Source organism: Oryctolagus cuniculus, chromosome 16 (genome assembly GCF_051225735.1).
Source record: "Oryctolagus cuniculus isolate XC-2025 breed Fujian yellow rabbit chromosome 16, ASM5122573v1, whole genome shotgun sequence".
NCBI lineage: Eukaryota > Metazoa > Chordata > Mammalia > Lagomorpha > Leporidae > Oryctolagus > Oryctolagus cuniculus.
The window spans coordinates 50,257,128-50,279,785 of record NC_142882.1 but is presented as its reverse complement, the minus strand read 5'-3'; the positions used below and the strand labels follow the sequence as shown (position 1 = coordinate 50,279,785).

Genomic DNA, 22,658 nt, shown 5'->3' with positions numbered 1-22,658 from the left:
TGGTTTCTGCCTCCAGCTTCCTGCTCACACACACCCGAGGAGGCCGTGGTGAGGGTTCACCCACACGGGAGGCTGGATTGAGTTCCTGGCTCCTGGCTTTGGTTAGGCTCAGCCCCAGCTGTTGCAGGCACACTCTCTTTTGGGTCTTCCCATCTCTGCCTCTCAAGCACATAAGTTAATCACAGCGATATCTCCATGTTAATTCTGCTATTGTGGTAGAAGTGACGCCGGGAGTGGGCACAGTAAGTCGACCAACCCTACTCAGTGCAGCAACGAGAATTAATCACAGACCCAACACCGTTTCCTAGACCACAGGCTGCTTTCTAGGTTTGGGATGTTGCTCAAAATCTTTGGTGATTATGTTTGCTGGTTTTATTGATCATGCTTTTTCTTTTGGCCTTCGATTTTGGAGTTCGCATACTGATCAGAGACAAGATCAAATTCCGCATGAGCTTCCCATCTTCCAGATGAACTTCTGGACATTCAAAGAGGTGGCATCGGTGGTTCTCGCACAAAACATTGCAACCAGGAGCATGTGGAGGGCTGGCGGGGAGAGGAGGTGAGGGCAGCACCCAGGGGGAAAAAAGTCTCCAAGCGACAGACTTGAGAGAAGGGACAGCTCCACTCTCAGCCCAGCAGCACAGCCAGAGGTGAGTGCTCATGGCTACAGGGCTGCAGGAACCACAGACAGTAGCCCCGCATTGCTTTTGCAGCTCCATTTCAAATTTGATTCACACGCCCGGAGTGAGAATGGCATGCCCGGCAGGTGTCTGTGTGCACGGGCACAGGGGAAAACACTTGCAAGGCGTGGGAAAGGGGATGAGCAGTTGCTGGGCTCTTTCCTTGCCCGTGCAAAGGTGTGTGTGAGCCAGGATGAGATTTGGGCAGCCTGCAGGTAAGTGCGAGTGCATCTGCTTTGCCTTGATTATCTTCAAAACAGCTTGATTTCTGCACTACGAAGTTAGCTTTCTACTTTGTCCATTCATTCTGAGGAACCCTAATTTATATTTCAAAAACACAACTTCGCTAAAACACCTTAATAAAATAGAAAGTCTGCCAACACCGACACAAGGTTAGCTCCTTGCAGGTTTGAAATCAAAGAACTTACGGGTGTGAACACGGGAGAAGGAAGTTTCTAAATGCTGCAGCCTATTAAGTATCTCTCATGATTGCTTTTGGAAAATGTAGCAAAATATGCCATCCACAGGCGACCAAACTCTGCAGCACGTACAGAAGGGGCGGCAGCCCGGGGAATAAATGCATTTCCCTGGGAAAGGCGAGCCCGAGCCTGTCCGATTAGTTTAAGTGGCGTCACCTCGGGGTAGAGAATCTTCACTCACCAGATGGCCAATGTACCTGCAAAGATGGGCTCCTGTGTCTTGCTCAGAACTTCCCCCACTCTTCCAAGCCAAGTCTCACCCTTGCAGTGAGAGAGCTCATTTCTCTCATTCCCATTCTAGCACTTCTGCTATCACTCATCTCACCCTGGAAAGCAGAACCGCTACTTGTCTTTCAATGCTGCACTTTCTTCTGCAGAGCCCTGTTTCCCTGGATGGGGTCCAACCCGAGCTCAGGTGCTTCCCATAGCCATTTGCAGGTGAACTCCCACCGACACACACACGATCTAGAAGCAGCTGGCTCACAGCGCTGGGTGCTGAGTGTGTCCTCATGGAAAACTGTCAACATGCACAAAACCACTTGCTTCTAACGAATCCTTTCTCTGAGGCCCAGGGTGGGGAAGCCAAGCGGGAATCCCCTCGCAGGAGCACCTTACGCCCAGTAAACCAAGTGGTTAATTAGGAAGTGCCTAAATTACACTGGTGACTTTCAGTCTGAATGGTGGAAATTAAAATTAAGAAAGTGATCAAATCAGTGCTCATTCAAGAAATGTAAAGGCTGGTTTTGACCTCTACAGAAAAGGATGCCAGGTGCTTTGAGAAAGACGCGGACACGCTGCACTCGGGATTATAAGGATCTCTCCTGTGCAGCAAATTAGGAAGGTGGGCAAGTTAAATAAGCACCTTGCCCTGAAATGAAATCATCTGGCTAATTTGTTTTGAGGCATAATTCAGCTTGATAGACACGGTGAAGGGCTTCCTCCTTGGTCCTACAGGAGGCGTCGCGACACCGTCAGTCCGCGCTCGACACCTGCCACGAGCCCTCTGCATCGGCGACGGTGCAATACCGGCTGCGTCCAGCAGGTGTCAATGGTCACCAGCAGATGAAAGCGCCTTCGGCCGCGGCTGTTTGCAAGGCAGCACCTGGCGTGGCAGAAGGCAGCCTGCACAAACCCGCAAACCAAAGGAACTTACAGGGCTGCACCAAAGAGGAAGATAGCCGCGCTACGCGTTCTTATGTCTTGCCAACGGAGAAAATAACATTTGCAAACAAAATACATTCCCTTGTCTTTTTTTTTTCTTTCTTACCAAACCTGTCTGCTAAAATGGATTGGAAGGGACAGCTTTGCAATAGATCATTCTGTTCTTTAATATCAACTGTCTCCTTAAACCAGCGACTTGAATCCCTCTTGTAACCATTAGAAGTCAAAACGCCCCACAGAACTCCAACAATGCAATGAACCTAGTTACTGCTTGAGAAATCTGTGTTCACAGAAGGGGACCATCAATGTTCATGGAAAATGTACACTGCGCCCATTTTTTACACCAAAAATAAACTTCCGTTAATTCCATTTTTGAAAAACTTTCTGAAGCCCTTGTGTGCTTGTCGGGTCCGATTTTACAATATAAAATATTTCTAGCAGACTTTCATAGAAATCACTTCATAGGTGTGTGTGCAGGCGAATGTTCTGCCCGAGTGTGGAGAGAGGAGAGAGGCGGCAGCCGGATGTCTAGAACCTGTAGCACGTACAAATCTCCCAAGACAGACGTTGCCGGAGGATGATTCTGATCCCGCCAGCACTCAGTGCTCAGCCTAAGCGACATCACAGGAGGTTTCCCCCACACAGTTCTGCAGGTCCAAGTGAATGCTGGTTGCACGCTTACCTACACAGTTGCTGTGCTTCATAGAAGCGAAGGAGAAGGCAACACAACATCAAAGCTGGCTACATAGAGAATGGATTTGTAAATACGCCTGGATGTCTAACCATCTGGCCACACCAAGGTGCAGCATTCAACAAAATGTTAAAAAGATGGCTTGGCAAAGGCAGTAGCTTTGCCTTTCAGAGGAAGGCGGATGGTGGTTTGGCCCAGCCCAAGACGCCGTTTCCGCTAGGAACGTGCATAGTCCCTCACTTGGCCCCCCTTCTGTTTTGGGCTCCATGAGTCACTTTCAGCACCCCACCCCTGCTAGGTCCCTTTGACCTTGTCACTTGGGACAGAGGGGCGGAGGGAGGGAAGGAGGAGGGCATGACACAACAAAGCTCCCTGGGAGAGACACCATCACCACCTTTCCCAGTCATCAAATCTTTAAGGCACCTGACACTTATAAAACTTCATGTCTACAAAAAGCAAAATCATAGCTTTGTATTTCTATTCTTTTCCCTTTGAATCTGCAGCATTTTTCCCCCCAATTTGGTTCACGCGCCCATTTAAAAATCTAACAGGAGGGACAGATTGCATCACGCAGTAGCGACAAACATAACCCACACAACATAAACCCATGAAACAAACAGGCATGCCCATCCGACCCAGCACCTGCAGAACGTATGGGTGCTGATTCTTCAGCTGTCAATGCAGCGATGAGAATAACCTCAATTCATCGCTTGACTGCGTTACGAATCAAACACGACAATGGCTACCGGCAATCATGTTTCTGTTTGGTATTTTTAGGTGTGCACTTGAAGGATTTACGTTCAGGCAGCGACCATGTCGTTCCTGCAGGAAATTAGTACAGAAGTAGGTACATGCTCAGAGACACACACGCATGTGTCCTGGGTATGCATCCACCCAACCCAGTGCCCAGCCAGCTATCCCATGTCATAGAATGTAAACTGACAAAGACGATTCCAGCATCGTGAGGAAGGGCAGCTTGCTAGCGGCAGGTGTACTGTGGAAGGGGCTTCCCTAGTGGGAAGCTATGCTGTGTGTGTGTGTGTGTGTGTATCACAGGCAGCCACAGCGTACCTCAATCCCGTCAATCTCCTCAATGAATGTCCTGCTGACGGACACCAGTGCTTCCTGCGGCCACGTGTGAAACCAGTCGATCGCCGTGCAGTTCACGATGGCCGGGAACTTGCGCGCTCTGGTGCGCAGCGTGTGACCCACGGGAGAGAAGCAGAGAGCCATCTGTAGAGATACAGGGGCGGGGCACACACGGAGGGGCCGTGAGTGAGGCAGGAGTGATGTCACCACGTCGGGACAATGCGAGAAAGGAACACAGGTGAGGGGTGCCATGAAACTCTCCCAGAGCGCTGCGGAGTGGAAAGTCACAGCCACCAGCCCAGCCCTCAAGGTCAGCCCTGTCCGAGGCAGCTGCCCCTTTGGACACACAGAGGCAAGGCTGTGTGTGCCCTCCCTACCCCGCGTCCCTCTTCTTCTAAACCATGATGGCTGACAGTAGCTAAATTCTACTCCTTTCCATGACCACGATGCAATAATCCAATACTTTCACCTTCTGTTTGCTTCCCCTCTGCAATTCACCAGGCTCTAGAATACTGTGTAATATCCTTGCAAAAAAAAAAAAAAAAAAAAAAAAAAAAGCCAGTGTATCATCATACACCATGTTTACTGCATGTGTGCTTCCATTTAAAATAGGATGCAACTGTTTGAGTTCCCACTTAAGTTTTTTTTTTTTTAAATGTATTTGAAAAACTGGCTTAAGCACACTTCTGCCAAAATTTCTGCTGCATGGTTGTTAAATGACTGAAAAGTTAATGTAGGGGTGGCCGTTTGATGTAGTGGTTAAGATCCCAGCCAGGAGGCCCATGTTCCAAGTCAGAGTTCCCTGAGTTGGGTCCCCAACTGCAGCTCGTTCCTACTGCAGACCCTGGGAGACAGCAGTGATGGCTCAAGTAATGAGGTACCTGCCACACATGCATGAGGCTGGATAGGGTTTCTGGCTGTAGAGGGCATCTGGGGAGTGACCCAGCAGATGGAAGCTTTCTTTTTCTGCCCTTTTTCTTTAATAATATTTATTTATCTGAAGGTAGAGTTAAGGAGGGGTCTTCCTTCTGTTGGTTCACTCCCCCATTGGCCACAACAGCTGGAACGGTGCTGATCCAAAGCCAGGAGCCAGGAGCTTCTTCCAGGTTTCCCAGGTGTGTACAGGGTCCCAAGCACTTGGGCCATCTTCTACTGCTTTCCCAGGCCATAGCAGAGAGCTGGATCAGAAAAGGAGCAGCCGGGATCTGAACTGGCGCCCATATGGGATGCCAGTGCTGCAGGCGGTGGCTTTACCCACTGTGCTGCAGCGCCAGCCCCTCTGCCTCTTTTTGAAACTTAAAACACTAGAGCCCTAATAACCAATCAGTTAACTCTGAACAGGTTCCCACCCTTTCTTTAGGGCACACCTGTGTGGAGCAGGGCCCTGGGCCCTGGGAGGAGGTGCTCAGGGTCAGGCAGACCCTGCCCATTTCTACCCCTTCCTTGGGGTCCTCTCTGCAGTTCCCAGGGCCCATCAGAGGAGACATCTTGTGACACTCGCTCACACAGAGGAGGAGTTCAGGGAGCCCCCGCTCTCTCCCCAGCCCCCATGGATTAGAGGATGTAGGGGTAGGGTGGGGGGCATTGCCAGCTGAGGTAGGGTGTGAGATCCAGGCTCGCTTTCCTCTTCTCTGGAAATGACTAGGACTTGATGATATTAACGGAGCTTTGCAAGTCTCCTAACAGCTTCGGATCAGGCAACTAATGACCTCATTCCTCAGAATGCTTTTCACCTAGAGCATAGAACTAGTCCACGGCATAAACAATTCCCACATATGGGAACCCACATCAGTGCATTTTCCAGGTTGGCTGTATATAAACCATATACCTTCAACAGGTCGGGCAAATTCGAAGGTCTAAGTTGCTTTCCCAGTGTAATTACAGCAAACACGAGCTCTATCCTCTGCAAAAGATTGTCCACACCCAGCAGAGTATTCGCTGACAACGCTGCAGAGTAGTCTCTACGTCCTTTCCTCTTGCATGACTGAAAGTGCAGCCAAGGACTGCAACTCCCTATGGCACTGCCCACCCCCACCCCAGCAGCCACCACTCCACAGGCTGCTTCGCGAATGGACTATTCCAGATACTGAAGAGGCACGAGGCCGTGCAGTCATGTGTTTTTGGTTTTCTTCTTCTTCTTTTTTTTTTTTGCAATTAAGATAAGTATGTTCAAGATCATCTGGGTGTGTCCGTTTGACAACCAAATACTTGACAAAATTTCACGATTCAGCATTGCATATATAATTGCATAGGCCCCAAAGAAAAGAGAGGTGGATTCCCCTCCCCTCCCAAAGAAACATTTTATTTAAGGAATACAGAATTCATGCATTTCATAAGTACAACCTGAGGAATATAGTGATTCTTCCCACCATACCCACCCTCCCAGCACACTCCCACCCCTCCCCCTCCTCCCTCTCCCATTCCCAGTCCCATTCTCCATGAAGATCCATTTTGATCAGCTTTATACACAGAAGACCAACTCTGAACTAAGAGTTCAACAACTTATATGGTTAAAAAACAAAAAAACAAAAAAACAAAAAACAAAAACACAAAACTGTTCCTTAGCAGTCAAGACAAGGGCTGTTCAAAGTCATTGCATCTTGAAGTTAATTTCATGTCTTTTTTTTTTAAGAAACTTAATTAATGAAACACCCAAGAATGATACATGGTTTGGGAGCAATTAGACATAGTTATAATACAACTCATTGAGGACAGAGGTCTTGCATAGGAAGTTAGTGCACAGTGACCTCTGTTGTTGATTTAACAACTGACACTCTTACGTATGACGTCAGTGATCAGCAGAGGCTCTTGACATGAGCTGCCAAGGCTATGGAAGCCTTTTGAGTCCACAAACTCTGTAAGTATTTAGACAAGACTATCAGCAGAGTGGAAGTGCTTTCCTCCCTTCAGAGAAAAGTACCTCCTTTTTTGATGACCATTTCTTTCCACTGGGGTCTTACCCACCAAGGTCCTTCATGTAGGACATTTCTTTCCTCAGTGTCTTGGCTTCCTAAGCCCATGCAGTCATGTTTTTATGTGACTGGCCAACTTCCTTTAGGATAATATGCTTAAGGTTCATCCATGTCATGGCAAATGACTGGACTTCCAGCATGTTTATAGCTGACTGATATTCCATTATATGCACATACCACCTTTTATCTATCCATCTGCCAGTGGGTACCTAGGCTGGTTTTGTGTCTTGGCTATTGCAAATAATGCTACAATGAACATGGGAATGTATATGTCACAAGACCCCGATTTCAATTTCTTTAGATACATATCTTGGAGTGGAATTTTCTAAGGAACCGCCATGTTGTTTTTGGATAGCGACAGCACAGTTTTACGTTCTTATCAACAGTGTACAAGGGCTCTAAGAACTCCACATCAGGACAAGTGCTCATTGCACTGAGCTCAAGCCAGAAGTCCTGGCTATCCTCTCTGTTTCAGCTTCCTGCTGGTATGCACCCAGGTGATGGCTCAAGTAACTGGGTCCCTGCCACCCACGTGGAAGTCCTGGATTGAGTTCCTGGAGCTCAGCTTTGGCCTGGCCCAGCCCCAGCCACTGCAAGAATTTGGGGCAGTGAGTCAACGGACAGCAAGAGTCTTCTCTCTATCCCTCCTTTCTGTTCCTCAAATGAATTTTAAAAATTTAGAGAATTTCTCTACACAAATGTCTAAACAACACTCTGGGAATATATTCTAGATTCACACGGGTTCATTTGTTGCTAAGAGGACAATGGGCTAAGAGGACAACTGCACCTGTGAGGAGTGCAGGTGTTAGCCCAACTCACTGCCCAGAAACGTCTCGTTCTGTTCCAAATCAGGTACAGAACTGCCCCTGCCTTCCAGCTTCGTCTGGAAGTAGTCTTGGGTGAGATTGTTCCAGAAAACCACGCTGATGTTGGCAATCATTGGTTTTTCTATTCCTTTCTACGACAGTGTCGCCATCTTTACAGATAACCTCATGTAAACCCCAGGTGTTGCCACAACATCGTATTTCCCCTAATTTCATGAGAGTGTAACATAGCAAAGGATTTCTAAGAAACCAATGATAAATGATTGAAAACAGACATCAGGATGTGTATAATTTAAAATATTTCAGATTGGTATCACACACATGTGAATCCTTCTTTGTTCTGCAGCTCAGGGGCCTTTGGTTACTACCTGAAGGCCACCACCAGGGCCTACAGAGGCTGGCTGGGGCTAACCAGCATTTCACAGGCTCTAATGGGAGCCCTCGTTGCAGAACCAACTGCCAGCAGTTCTGGACTAACCGTTCCCCTCAACACAGGTGTTGGGTGGGCAGCTTCCTGGGTGTCAGACCTGAGTCTTCACCAATGAAATGAATAATGCCTGAGATATCTGAGATCAAGCAGACACCACTTCCTCTGCCTGGTGGACAACATCGGAAAATCCAGTTACTGAGCTGCCCCAGTAGTTCTACCCTTGGCCATGGCACTTGGGAAGCTGGATTTTGACCAGGCCTGTAATAGACAACTCAGGGAAAGAGTCTGGCTTGGGACACAACTCCAGTGAGAGGGTCAGCTGCATCCTACCCTGGGAACATTGCCACTTCCGTCCCAAAGGAACCTTCCAGGGAGCGCGAGCCAGGTTCCCCAAGGACTGTGCCAGTACAGCCACTTGTGTACAGTACAGGTCATGAGACTTGTGCATGTCTCCCATTGGATAAATCAACTCTGGGTGACGGAGTTGAGCCTGAGACTTCCTATCCTTAAATACCTCAAGGAAAGCATAACGATACTCCGAAAGTTTGTTGGGAAAAGAAAAAAGGAATTAAAAGACAATTTTGGTGCAGAGAAATGTTGAAATCCACGATTAGCTTGCTTTTCCGTGAACTTTTAGAAGAGCACTCATACTTCCGCAAACTGGAGGATCTGGGGATTTGAGAAAAGCACACTTCCCGCTCACCTGAACAGGTGTCGTACAGCTCTAAGGACCTACATTCAGGGAAGTATCTCCCTCTTCTTCCCCCAGCACAACACAAAGTTCCTGACGATCGCAAATGACCAAACCGGCCTCCAGTGAGTTTCCAACGGTGAGGACAAAAAGCAAAGACAGCTAAGAAAATCAAGTTAAAAATGCCGCAGGCAGCTGCGCTCCTCTCTAAAGGCAAATCCTCCCGAGGACAAAGCGAACCCTGAAATCACCATCTATCTATTGCCTGCAGCTCTAACATTTGCGTGTCAGAAACTTGCTTTTGCATACCATACCATAGAATTTTCTATTTTTTTTTTTGGTTTCTCCACACAGGTGTTATGACTCATTTTGCAAGAGCCACGTCCCGTCGTGTTTGGGAACGTATTTCCACTTCTTTTAGATACGATCCCACGGGGAGTACATATTTATCTGTGTATCCCTAAGAGGACTCCGTCCACTTCATCTTGGAACAGGGCTGTGAGTTGCTCCAGTCACTCTGTATTTATTCTCCAGCTGATGCAGTTCATTCTCGGACAGAAATAACCCTCCCACGTATTTACTTCAGAGCGTCTACCCACGACTTCTGTTTGCATGTATCCTCAGATGCGTCAGTGTTGTTCACTGATGATAAACGCTGAATCTCACGGAGAGGAGCCCCAAAGGAACGGAGGGTGACTGCCGGAACTATTCCCAGTTTGACCCTTTTCGCCTCGCTTGAATCTTCATCCTATCTTGCGGGACTTCACAAAGTTCATGGAACGCTTGAATTTAAAGATAAATTAATTTGGGGATGAGGAGTTTGAAATCCATGCCCAGTTTTTTCCTGAGATGAGTGTTTCACGAAGTTCCCAAAGATCACTTGTGTGCTCTCTCCCACCTAGTAACTTGAATTTCAGTTCTTTTTGAAATATCTAGAAAAATGGACCAAGTGTCATCACGTACACACATTCAATAGATTTGTGCACTGATTTCTGGTTTAGATAGCACACGGTACAATCATTCCCATGGTTGCTGACTTGTGGAGACTAGGCAGTACAGAATTTTATTAGTAGCGATGTTTTACGTCAGGGAGTTTTAATTCACTTTTTTATTTTGTCCTTTCTTTTCCAAAAACCATGAGGCTTTTCTATTGGTAAAGAAAACTGTATATAGAAGCCCAATAGACAGCCAATAGCACGCCCCTTTCCCATGAGGAAAGGCAGCAAGAAGGCTCTTGGCCCCACGGCTCCTGCCTCCAGCCAGTTTCTAGCTGTTCACTTACTGCTTTTCAGTCGTCCAGAGCTATGTATCCTAGGAGTTTTTTCTTTAATTTTTATCTATTTATTTGGGAGGCAGAGACACAAAGAAACAGATTGACAAAGAGACCAGTAGAGAGAGCACCCATGAGCTGGTTCACTCCCAACTGCCTAGCACACCTGGGATTAGAGACAGGTGAAAGCCAAAAGTCAGAAACTCAGTAGCAGGTTTCACATTTGGGTGGCAGGGGCCCAGGTACTTGCACTTTGCACGATCTCAATTAGCAGGAAGCTGGAATTGAGAGGCAGAACCAGGAGCTGGACCCAGGCACTCTGATGTGGGTTGGAGGCGCCCTAACCACCAAACTAAATGCATGCCCTTCATAGTTATCGTTAAACTCATATGAAAACACAGGTGACCCCGAATAGTTAAAGCAATCTTATACAACAAAAACAAAGCCAGAGGCATCAGAAGAAGAGATTTCAACACACAGTCCTGTACACGGGGCAGTTATAATCAAAACAGCCTGGTACTGGCACAAGAACAGATGGAGAGACCAACGGAACAGAATAGAAATGCCAGAAATCAATCCAAGCATCTGCAACCAACTTATGTTTGACAAAGGAGCTAAGATCAGTCCCTGGAGCAAGGACAGTCTGCTGGGAAAACTGGATCTCCACATGCAGAAAAAATCCACTCAAAATGGACTAAAGACCTAAATCTATGATCTGATACAATCAAATTGTTAGAGAACATTGGGGAAACCCTGTAAGATATTGGCACAAAGAGTTCTTAGAAAAGACCCCAGAAGCAAGTAATCAAAGACAAAATTAATAAATGGGATTACATTAAATTGAGAAGCTTCTGTACTGCAATTGAAACACTCAGGAAAGTGAAGAGACAACCAACAGAATGGGAGAAATTATTTGCCAACTATGCAACTGATGAAGGATTAAAAGAGATCAAGAAACTCCACAACAAAACAACCCAGTTAAGAAATGGGCAAAGGACTTAAACAGACATTTTTCAAAAGAGAAAATCCAAATGGCCAACAGACACATGAAAAAATGCTCAGGAACACTTAGCCATTAGGGAAATGCAAATCAATACCATAAGGAGGGCTGGCGCCGCAGCTCACTAGGCTAATCCTCCAGCTGTGGAGCCGGCACTCCAGGTTCTAGTCCCGGTTGGGGCGCCGGATTCTGTCCTGGTTGCTCCTCTTCCAGTCCAGCTCTCTGCTGTGGCCAGGGAGTGCAGTGGAGGATGGCCCAAGTGCTTGGGCCCTGCACCCACATGGGAGACCAGGAGAAGTACCTTGCTCCTGGCTTTGGATTGGCACAGTGTGCTGGCTGTAGCAGTCATTTGGGGGGAGTGAACCACCAGAAGAAAGACCTTTCTCTCTGTCTATCTCTCTCACTAACTCTGCCTGTCAAAAAAAAAAAAAAAAAAAAAAAAAGAACCAAATAAAAAAACACAAGGAGGCTTCACCTTGCCCCAGTTAGAATGGCTTTCAGACAGAAATCAACAAATGCTGGCAAGGATGTGGGGGAAAAGGTACCCTAATCCACTGTTGGTGGGAATGTAAACTGGTCCAGCCACTAAGGAAGACAGTATGGAGATACTTCACAAATCTGAATATGAGGGGCAAGAGAAAGAGGGGTGGGAGTATAGGTGGGAGGGTAGGCACGGTGGGAAGAATCACCATGTTCTTTAAGTTGTAATTACGAAGTATATAAAGTTTGTAACTGTAAAGCTGTATAGTTTTGTATACATTCCTATGGACTTACTTCTAAGGGTACAGTTTAAAAACTTGCCATGGGACCCCAAATTCCCTCACTAGGTGATAAAAATACCATCTCAAGTGTTAAAGTGATCACATGGATAGGATTAAGGGTCTGGTAATCATAATAGATAGAATTCAAGAGGAGTGAAGCAGTCTACACAGCACACTCAGAATGACAATCGCTTTAAATAGTACTCTAACCTCAGAATCAACCTTTAAGGCATTCTGGTCTGGCTGAAAAGAGCATTTCGGGCATAGAAAGCCAAGACACTGGCAAAAATTTCCTATATGAAGGACCTCGGTGGGCGAAACCCCAGTGGAAAGAAATGGTCATCAAAAAAGGAGGTACTTTTCTCTGAAGGGAGGAGAAAACTTCCACTCTGCTGATGGCCTTGTCTAAATACTGATGGAGTCTGTGGACTCCAAAGGCTTCCTTCCATAGCCTCATCAGTTCATGTCAAGAGCCTCGGGTGATCACTGACGTCATACACAAGAGTGTTAGTTGTTACATTAACAACAGGAGTCACTGTGCACTAACTCCCCATGCAGGACCTCTGTTCTCAAAGAGCTGTATTATAATCAAGTCTAAGTGCTCACAAAAGATTTATCATTCTGTGGGGCCGGTGCTGTGGCATAGTGGGTAAAGCCACCGCCTATAGCATCAGCATCCCATATGGATGCCGGTTCGAGTCCTGGCTGTTCCACTTCTGATCCAGCTCTCAGTTATGGCCTGGGAAAGCAGAAAATGGCCCAAGGGATTGAGCCCCTGTACCCGCATAGGAAACCCGGAGGAAGCTTCTGGCTTCAGATCGGCATAGCTCTGGCTGTTGCGGCCAATTGGGGAGTGAACCAGTGGATGGAAGACTTTCTCTCTGTGTGTAACTCTTTCAAATAACTCTTTTCAAACTCTTTTCAAATAATATTTTCAAATAATAAAAAATAAATATTTTTTTAAAAAAGAAGTGAAATTAACTTCAAGATGCAATAACTTTGAACAGCCCTTTCTCAATGAATCTTGGTAGATTTCTGCACATTTTTATACAGTTTTTTTTTTTTTTAATTTGACAGGCAGAGTTAGACAGTGAGAGAGAGACAGAGAGAAAGGTCTTCCTTCCGTTGGTTCATCCCCCAAATGACTGCCACAGCAGGTGCTGTGCTGATCCGAAGCCAGTAGCCAGGTGCTTCTTCCTGGTCTCCCATGCGGGTGCAGGGCCCAAGCACTTGGGCCATCCTCCACTGCCTTCTCAGGCCACAGCAGAGAGCTGGACTGGAAGAGGAGCAACCAGGACTAGAACCTGGCGCCCATATGGGATGCCGGCACCGCAGGCAGAGGATTAACCAAGTGAGCCACAGCGCCGGCCGATTTCTACACATTTTCTCAATGAATCTTGGATGTCCTCTGACCAGTCTACGAAACCCAAAGCTCTCACATCCAGAGTTGCCCCTCTACATGCAATGCTGGAATTATAGAATTGACATGAGCCTTGCCCACAAGGAGGTGGGCTCCATGTGGACAGGGGTAGGGCTGGCTTTGGGCCCTGTCACCTCCCCAGGACCCAGCACCTCTCACAGGCACTCAACAAACTCTCGTTGAATGGGGACTGGTTGAACAAATACATAAAGAGATAGCAGTTTTTTTTTTTTAAACTCTTCTGGGCAAAATAAAATATTGATAATCGTGTCCTAATTTTTTGTCAAGGTTTTGCTGTTTTATTGGTTCTCAAAGATGGTAAGTCTCCAATATAGAGTGAAAGCACTGGTTTCAGAGAGGTGAGGTCCCGACAAGTCAAACTATTGGCTGGGGAGAGAGTCCAGTGTCCTGGAACTGGCAGTGGGTGAGCTGGCCACAGGGTGTGTCTTGTTCCCCATCAGCACAAGTGCCAGGATGAAAGGCATCTCCCTGTCACGGAGAATCAGCCACCCTGGCTGGCCACCCAGTGAGCGAAGGGAGCCAGGTGCTCTGTTGCTTAGCCACGTGCAGATGTGAAGAGAGAGATGGCCACAACCACACAAGGTGAGGTTCCACGCAGTGAGGCTTGCTAGTGGACAGGTGAGTGTCTGGGCTTCACCTACAAACTGGAAGTGATACCACGGAGACTGCGAGTGTGAGCACCGAGTCCTTGGCTTCTGCGCCCTGCAAAGGCGCCGACTGCCCCTGGGGTAAGCACACTGCCCCGCATTTCAGCTCAGACCCGCGACTTGCCTGGACTCACAAGAGCAAGCCTCCGCCCTGTGTGGTGCCAAACTCCAGCTATGAGTTGCCCTGATTTCCATCCAAGAAGGAAGAAGAGGGGGAAAAAAAGTCTAAATGAGGACTGAGACAAAAAAGATTGCTATGAAATCAAGGACAATTTTAAAATATCTTGCAGATTGGAAGGTAGTTTTCCTGAAGTTAGCTCAGTGCAATGATCTGATGAAACAAATTTGCTTGGTACCCTCAAGAGGCTAAAAGGAAAGAAAATGATAGCATTTGTAATAAAAGAACAGGCCAAGATGAAGGGTGAAAACAAATGACAGTGACTCGTTAAGAACAGATGTGATAAAGTCTAACACCTCTTCCTAAAAATAATATTTAAAATATCCCAAGCCAACATTTCACCCGGTGCCTAATGATGGCAACATTCCGTTAAAGTAAGGTAAAGATGGTTACTAGGTTCACTTAAAAGTTGTAAGTGTTACTCAGAGTTTCACATAATGCAGATAACAGGTGTTTATTGGAAAGGAGTAAAAATTCAAATATGACTTAACTGCCTACCCAGTAAACTCCCAAGAACAGAACGCAACAGGTGCTGGACCTGAGGTGGGCATTTATCTTAACAGGTAAGCTGCCAACTGAGACACTCAAGTCGCATATCAGAGGCCAGGGTTCAAGACCTGGCTCTGCTCCCAACTCCAGCTTCCTGGGAGACAGCAGATGATGGCTCACGTGGGAGACTCAGATGGAGTTCCTGGTTCCAGGTGCCCAGCTTTGGTCTGGACCAGTCCAGGGTCACCATGGGCATTTGGCGAGTGAATCAGCAGATGGGAGCTATGTGTATGTGTGCATGTGTGCATGTGTGTATGTGTGCATGTGTGTATATGTGTGTATGTGTGTGTGTGTGTGTGCGTATGTGTGTGTGCGTGTGTGGATTTCTGTCTCTCAAATATATAAACATTTTGAAGTGGATTGGACATCCTTAGTGTTCAATGCATTGGTTGGTAAGTCAAACCAATAAATATCTATCCATTCTGTCTTCCCAAAATCCAATGGCTTTCTTATTATGCACACAATTATCCATTATAAATTTGACAGGAGCAAAAGGTATCATAAAATATTGTGAGAAGAACTTAATGAAAAATATATAAAAATGAATTTGAATAAAAACCAACTGCTTTATCAAAGGTCAATTAAAGATATTTTGACTAAAGGAAGAGATAGGCTAAATTTGGGAAGGAGCCCAACTGTTACAAAGATATCAATTTTGTCCTACATTCAATAACAAATTTTAGGCAATTCTAATAATTTCTAATAGGATGAGCAACATTTAGAAAAGTGATTTTTAAGTTCATATAGAGTAAAAATTGCTAAGAACATCAAAGGATTTGGAGAAAGAGAACACCAAGAAAGAATTCACACTATCAGGGAATAAATCTTAAGTTACAAAAAATTTTAAGAAACAGTGTAGGTGAATGAATGGAAATGTTCAATATGGTATGTGTATATGTCATTCCAAAATTACACAATATATTCTCATTGGATATTTAAAAAAAAATCAAACTGATTTCATAGTGCATTTGGGAAATTAAAGGAACAAATAGTTAAGTAAATTTAGAAAAAGAAGGCGATCTTGCTCTGCTCCATCCCAGAATTTGCTGCAGGTTAAGCAGTCCTTATGTGAAATGCTTGGGACCAGGAATGCTTCAGATTTTGAAGTTTTCTGGAATTTTGAATATTGCATAACCTTGAACACTCTTAATCCAGAAACCAGAAGTCCAATGTGCTCCCAAATCTGACTTTGGATTCCAATTTTTGGGTGAGGATGCTCCGTCTGTACAAACCTTCAGTAAACAAGGCAGTGCGGGCTTACCCAAGCAGAGAACAAGCTACTGGGATATAATAGGGAGCTTAAAGACAGAAGTCCACACATGCAGGATTTTGGTAGATGGGACAGGCAGCATTTCCAACCAGTGGTAAGAAGAGAGATTATGTAATAAATGGTATTGAGGCAATGAGGGCACGAAAGTGGGAAAACCACCTAATGTTTATGTAAAAGTCCAGGGCTAACTAATGAAAAGGTCATAAATTAAAGAAAATTCAGGATAATATTTTTATAATCACATAGCATAGAAGTGCTACCTAGGGGCCAGCGCTATAGCATAGCGGGTAAAGCTGCTGCCTGCAGTGCCGGCATCCTATATGGGCACAGGTTCAAGTACCGGCTGCTCCACTTCCAATCCAGCTCTCTGCTGTGGCCTGGGAAAGCAGTAGAAGATGGCCCAAGTCCTTGGGCCCCTGCACCTGTGTAGGAGACCTGGAAGAAGCTCCTGGTTCCTGCCTTCAGATCAGTGCAGCTCTGGCCATTGCGGCCAATTGGAGAGTGAACCAGCGGATGGAAGACCGCTCTCTCTCTCTACCTCTCCTCCTCTCTCTGTGTAACTCTTTCAAATAAATAACTAAATCTTTAAAAAAATAAAAAAAGAAGTGCTACCTAAAAGCCACTTAACACATGAAAGTTATAATGGAAAACTTGGGCATTTTTAATAAATATAGATGTAAAACAGAAGCCATCACAAATAAAGTTGCCAGGATTTTGGTGAACTTGGAAAAAAACTGGCAGCATGTAAGAAAAGATAAGGACATTGGGGACATATGAATATTACCCATTATTCATATAAAGAGCTCCCCTAAGCCAACAAAAATGACAACAGGCCAACAGGACACTTGGCATAGGGGATAAAAGGATGACACTTGTTTCATACACATGCTAACTGAGCATAAAGTACATTTGAGTTAAACAGTTCAGCCCATGGACCACATTCTTGAATTATAATTTTAATGTCTGTATAAGACTTCAAATAAAAATAAAGCAAAAATAAAACTGGGTGAGAGGGGACCAAAAAAAATGTTAAGTTCTGAGCCACACAAGGTACATGTGCTTATATACACAGAGAAAACTCAGAGGAAACAGGACAAGCTGCTCTCTCTAGACAACATAACCAAGGACCATTTCAATTTTCTTCTTATGGTTCTGTATTTTTAGGTTATTTACAAGCAGCATGGATCTTGTACACGATCACAAATGGATCTCTTTATATATATATAACTAAACAGATACACACAACGTGACAGCCAGATACCTAAGATGCTGTGACGGAATCAGGGGCTGAAACAGACACCACATGTACTCCAACTAAGGCATCAGAAGGGCTGGGAAGGAAAACGAGACAGGAAAGCATCTGAGTTAACCGAGGTGCACAGGAGGGGAGGTGCAGGTGCTCTCCTCCAGCTGTGAGATGAGAGCTATGGAGGGGAAGATGCACAGGGACCAACGTGAAGGAGAGGGGGCACTGTGCACCTGCTGATCAGAGGCAGTCCAAGGACACGCATCTGATCCTCGCTAATGGCAATGGCCCCGTGGAATTCAGAGGTCACGTTCTGCATGCCAACAGGTTCTCACTGCCCCTGTGTTCCAAATGGGGATTGCCTTGGGGTGGTGAGCATGGGTAATGGGGTGGCAACTTCACATCATTGAGCGTGGACTGCCAGGTGTGCTCACCACCCTTCACATCACAGTCAACTTCCCACATCGCCCAGCTTGGGTATCTGCTCACGAGTAATCCAAATCATGATAGCTGACAGTTGCATGGAGCCATTTGGAATCTTTCAAACTGTCAGCAAGTTGAGGGTAACACACACATGTCCAAAAGAAAGAAGCTGCCACTGTCAGGTTGAAGGGGACCCAGGTTTAGACCCTGTTAGTTCTCTCAGTGGAAAGCAGCTGTGGCACTGACCATGAACTTTTCTCTCGATGCATCCAACAGAGCATCCAACAAAGTGACAAGACCAAAAAGGGTCAACCAGTGGGATTCCTTCTTTTGAGGGAGATATCCTATTCTCCTTAGCATTAAACACACACACACACTCTCAGCCTCCTCTTCATTCTAGGAGGGAAGAGGAGGTCTATCCAGCCAATATTCTGTGACAGTGGTGGTGGTGGTGGGGGGAGACAAGGAGAGAACGATCCCTTTGTAAATTCGAACTGAATCCCAGCTTGTACTGAGTTACAGACTAAAAAATGACACCAATAAAAAGATTAGGCAACAATAGAAATGTGTACCAGGCAGCTCAGTTTCATTAAGGCCTGTATGCACAGAATCAAAGGAAACGCATAAAGGAAAAGGCCGAGGAATGTAAAAATATAAAAATGTTACACTTGTGGATAGCAAGCTGTACTACATGAATATTAATCAGTCCAAGACGAAAAGCCATATAATTATCCCCACAGACGCTTGAAAGGAATTTGCTAGGTAGGTACTTCTTTGACAAACTGTATGCACAGAATCAAAAGCCAATAGAAGACACAGCAGTGACACATCAGAAACAACTCCCACCGAAGTCAGAATCGAGGCTGAATTCCTGCTCTCCCCACTGTTACTTAACGTTGTTCTATAGTATTTGCCAATGCAGTGAGGGAGGAGGACTAGCACACAGAACAGCAGGAAAGACAAAGTATCTGTACTGGCAGGCCACTGAGTATTACCAACCAACTACTAGAATCCATCAGAGACAGCTGGTTATCAAATTAATACGCAAAGCTCTCCTATATACAACTAATAGATAATTATAAAACTTTATGAAGGAACTAGCCCTTCTATAAAAGCAATAAAATATTTTATATCACAAAGATTAAATTCTCCCTAATGTAAAATAGGCATTCAGCTTCATTTGAGTCAGAATTAAAACGATGTTTAGACTGTGACAAAACGACTGATGCTTATGTAGTCATACACACACAGAACAACTGGAAAAACTTGGCAAAAAGCAAGCTTAGATAGTAAAATAGAAAGCTTTACAGATTCACACAGTGCAGTACTGGGGTCAGTAATAGACGTAGCAAGAAAAGAAAACAGAAATCTAGCAACAGACCCAATTAAGATGGCCATTTGACATCTGATGCAGTTGGTACTGGATAATGGTAAGGAAGAAATACATAGTACTGCAGTAAAAAAGATATATTTTGGGGAAACACAGCCTGAAACATCTCCACCTAACTCTTCACCATGTATCATAAGAAATATACTCCAGAGGTAGCTGCCTTTTAAACATGGGCCATGAACGCCTACAGGCGCTGCAGTGGCTGACAGTGATCTGTTGAGAATTCCAAGATCCACTTCCAATTTTGTGTTTCAAGGCAATGTGCCAAGATCAAATACTTCCTCCCTGGGGCACGTAGGTAGCTAGAAGCAGCATGTGGCCTTGTCGCAGCCACTAAGACATCAGCTTAGGGTTTTGGGGTGCAAGCTTTGGTTTCCTGATATAGGTAGGACCCCCTTCTGATCTTCTTTCTTTGCCTTCTTTCCTGACTGGAATACACAAGAGTACTTCAAAAAGGATGTGAGATTACAAGATGAATGTTGGTACAAAAACAAAAATTGACCTTCATGCAGCGTTTTTCCATAATATGAATTTTCATGAAAGTTTTGAAGACCCCACTCTGGGATCAGGAAGCAGGTGGCATTGGATGAGAACTGACAGGAGGTGGAGATGAGAAGCGCATGGAGCTCTACGGGCTGTTCCTGAGCCGGTCTGGACTTGGGGATGGAGAAGCTTTGAGGAGTGGCTTGATGGGTTTTCTCTTATCTGCAGTCCAACTGAGTTACAATTCCTTTTAGAAAAGATAGTGGCTGGCACCGCGCCTCACTAGGCTAATCCTCCGCCTTGCGGCGCCGGCACACCGGGTTCTAGTCCCGGTCGGGGCGCCAGATTCTGTCCCGGTTGCCCCTCTTCCAGGCCAGCTCTCTGCTGTGGCCCAGGAGTGCAGTGGAGGATGGCCCAAGTGCTTGGGCCCTGCACCCCATGGGAGACCAGAATAAGTACCTGGCTCCTGCCATCGGATCAGCGCGGTGCGCTGGCTGCAGCACACCGGCCGCGACGGCCATTGGAGGGTGAACCAACGGCAAAAGGAAGACCTTTCTCTCTGTCTCTGTCTCTCACTGTCCACTCTGCCTGTCAAAAAAGAAAAAAAAAAAGATAGTCTTGGAGGGTAAAATCATTTGTAAATTTACAGGAAATCCTAAATCCACTAAAGGAAGTACTGCTTAGTCTACTCTATAACATTTTTACAATTCTTTTGAAAGCTATAACCTAATAAATATGCAGCATATTAACATTTCAAAGAAAAATGAAAGAATAGGGAAAGTACGTATGAGGTCCATCTTTAAGGCTCACTGTTTAACACACACAGAACTCTGATAAATAACAACAACAAAAAAAGCCCTACAACTCAACGGAGGAGGGGCCTCATTAAGACTTAAGTCTCGAGAGTTACTCAGCATCATTTCTGCCACACCATTGGTTGACGCAGTCATGGGCCCGCCCAGATCCAAGGAAAGACCGCCATGGCAGCTGTCGGTGAGAAGAGCATCCAAGACAGGGCACGTGTGTTTTAGAACCACCACGATCGGCAACTCTGGAACCCAGCAGCTCCCCTTCTAGAAGCATACAGAGGATGCTCCTACCGGCATTATTTGTAAAAACGTCTCTCCAAGGTCAGCAGAACGTTTCTGGGCTCCTCCCTCACCCCCAAATTTCTGATTTGGGAGGTTTGGGGTGTGGTTTACAGAATGAGGAGTTATAAAAAGTCACGAGGGACCTGGTGCCAGCTGCCAAGTAGCCCTGCTGCTGGTGGCTGCAGAGCGCCAACCAGCGACAGTTTCTTTGGTGTGGCAGCATCTGTGCTGGCTCAACCAACCCTTCTACTCCAGAGGAGGGAACACTTTTCTCGGCGCTGCTGCTTCTGTAGCTCTGAGCCTTTGAGGACCACTGACTGACAGCATTACTCCCTCAAACGCTATGACTGCACTTGTTCCTATTTCCACAAAGGAAATCTGATTCGATCACAGTTTTTTGGATTGTGGAACAGGGAGAATTCCCGATCGTGTGGCTACTTGCATCGACCATATTTTGATCTTGAGAAAACTCTGGGTACAACTGAAAGTCACATCCCAACCTTCTAACCTCAGCCCAGAATAAGAATAATGTAAAATGTGAAATGCCAGAGAGTCGTGTACACGTACAGTTACTCCTCTCCTTAACCCCAAGCTGAGGAATACTCATGGTCAATGCCACTCCCATCTCTTCCCTTAAATCCTCAGGCTCAACAGCCCGAACAGAGCCTACTGCTGACTTGACAGGTGTGGCACTAGCTGAAGAGTAGCAAAGGAGTAGTCTCTCTAGTTTACTAACCATTCCTTTACTAGGGAGTCTGAGTTTTCTATAACATCATTTATGTAATATACTTAATTCATTTAAAAAGCAGAGGGATGGGGGTGTGTGCAGATCTCCTATCTTCTGGTTCACTCCTGAAATGCCTACAACGACCAGGCTGTAACCAGAAGCCAGACACTCAATCTGGGCCTCCCAAGTGGGTAGTAAGAACCCAACTATTTGAACCATCGCCTGCTGCTCCCAGAGTACGCGTTAGCAGGAAGCTTGCACCAAGAACAGTGCGAGGACTCACATCCAGGCACTCAGATTCAGAACGCAGGTTCCAAATGATGTCTTCACCACTGTGCAAATGTCCGCCCTCTTCACAGTGTTTTAAAATTGTTTCCTGTTGGGTTCAGCACTGTGGTGTAGTGGGCTAAGCCTCCGCCTGTGGCGCCTGCATCCCATATGGGTGCCAGTTCGTATCCCAGCTGCTCTTCTTCTGATCCAGTTCTCTGCTATGGCCTGGGAAAGCAGGCCCCTGCACCTGCATGGGAGACCTGGAGGAAGCTATTGGGTCCTGGCTTTGGATCAGCCCAGCTCCAGCCATTGCAGCCATTTGGGGAGTGAACCAGCGGATGGAAGACTTTTCTGTCTGTCTCTCCCTCTGTCTATAACACTACCTCTCAAATAAATAAATAAATATTTTATTTTTATTTTTTAAAGATTTATTTATTTATCTGAAAGTCAGAGTTACACAGAGAGAGAAGAGAGCCAGAGACAGAGAGAGAGCGAGGTCTTCCATCTGCTGGTTCACTCCCCAATTGGCTGCAACAGCCAGAACTGCGCCAATCTGAAGCCAGAAGCCAGAAGCTTCTTCGGGTCTCCCACATGGGTGCAGGGGCCCAAGGACTTGGGCCATCTTCCACTACTTTACCAGGCCATAGCAGAGAAGAGGAGCAGCTGGGACTAGAACTGGTGCCTATATGGGAATCCGGCACTTGAGGCCAGGGTGTTAACCAGCTGCACCACAGCGCTGGCCCCAATAAATTAATTTTTATTATTATTTTTTTATTTTTTGACAGGCAGAGTGGACAGTGAGAGAGAGAGAGACAGAGGGAAAGGTCTTCCTTTGCCATTGGTTCACCCTCCAATGGCCACCGCGGCCGGCGCGCTGCAGCCGGCGCACCGCGCT

General features: G+C 46.0%; 1 protein-coding gene across 3 annotated transcripts in view; it reads right to left on the bottom strand.

The window, feature by feature from the left end:
- The window catches only part of DNAH11 (dynein axonemal heavy chain 11), a 365,338-nt gene that overhangs the window by 128,547 nt on the left and 214,133 nt on the right, over positions 1–22,658 (bottom strand). For 2 of the 3 annotated variants that reach the window (XR_016222511.1, XM_089315357.1), the window contains exon 55: positions 4,083–4,244. The exons of the other annotated variant lie outside the window; for it this stretch is intronic. Coding sequence is in view for 1 of the 2 variants with exons in the window: in XM_089315357.1 (XP_089171483.1) it covers positions 4,083–4,244 (162 nt within the window). In the remaining variant the exon portion in view is untranslated. The remainder of the gene's footprint in view (positions 1–4,082; positions 4,245–22,658) is intronic. 3 annotated transcript variants of the gene reach the window in all.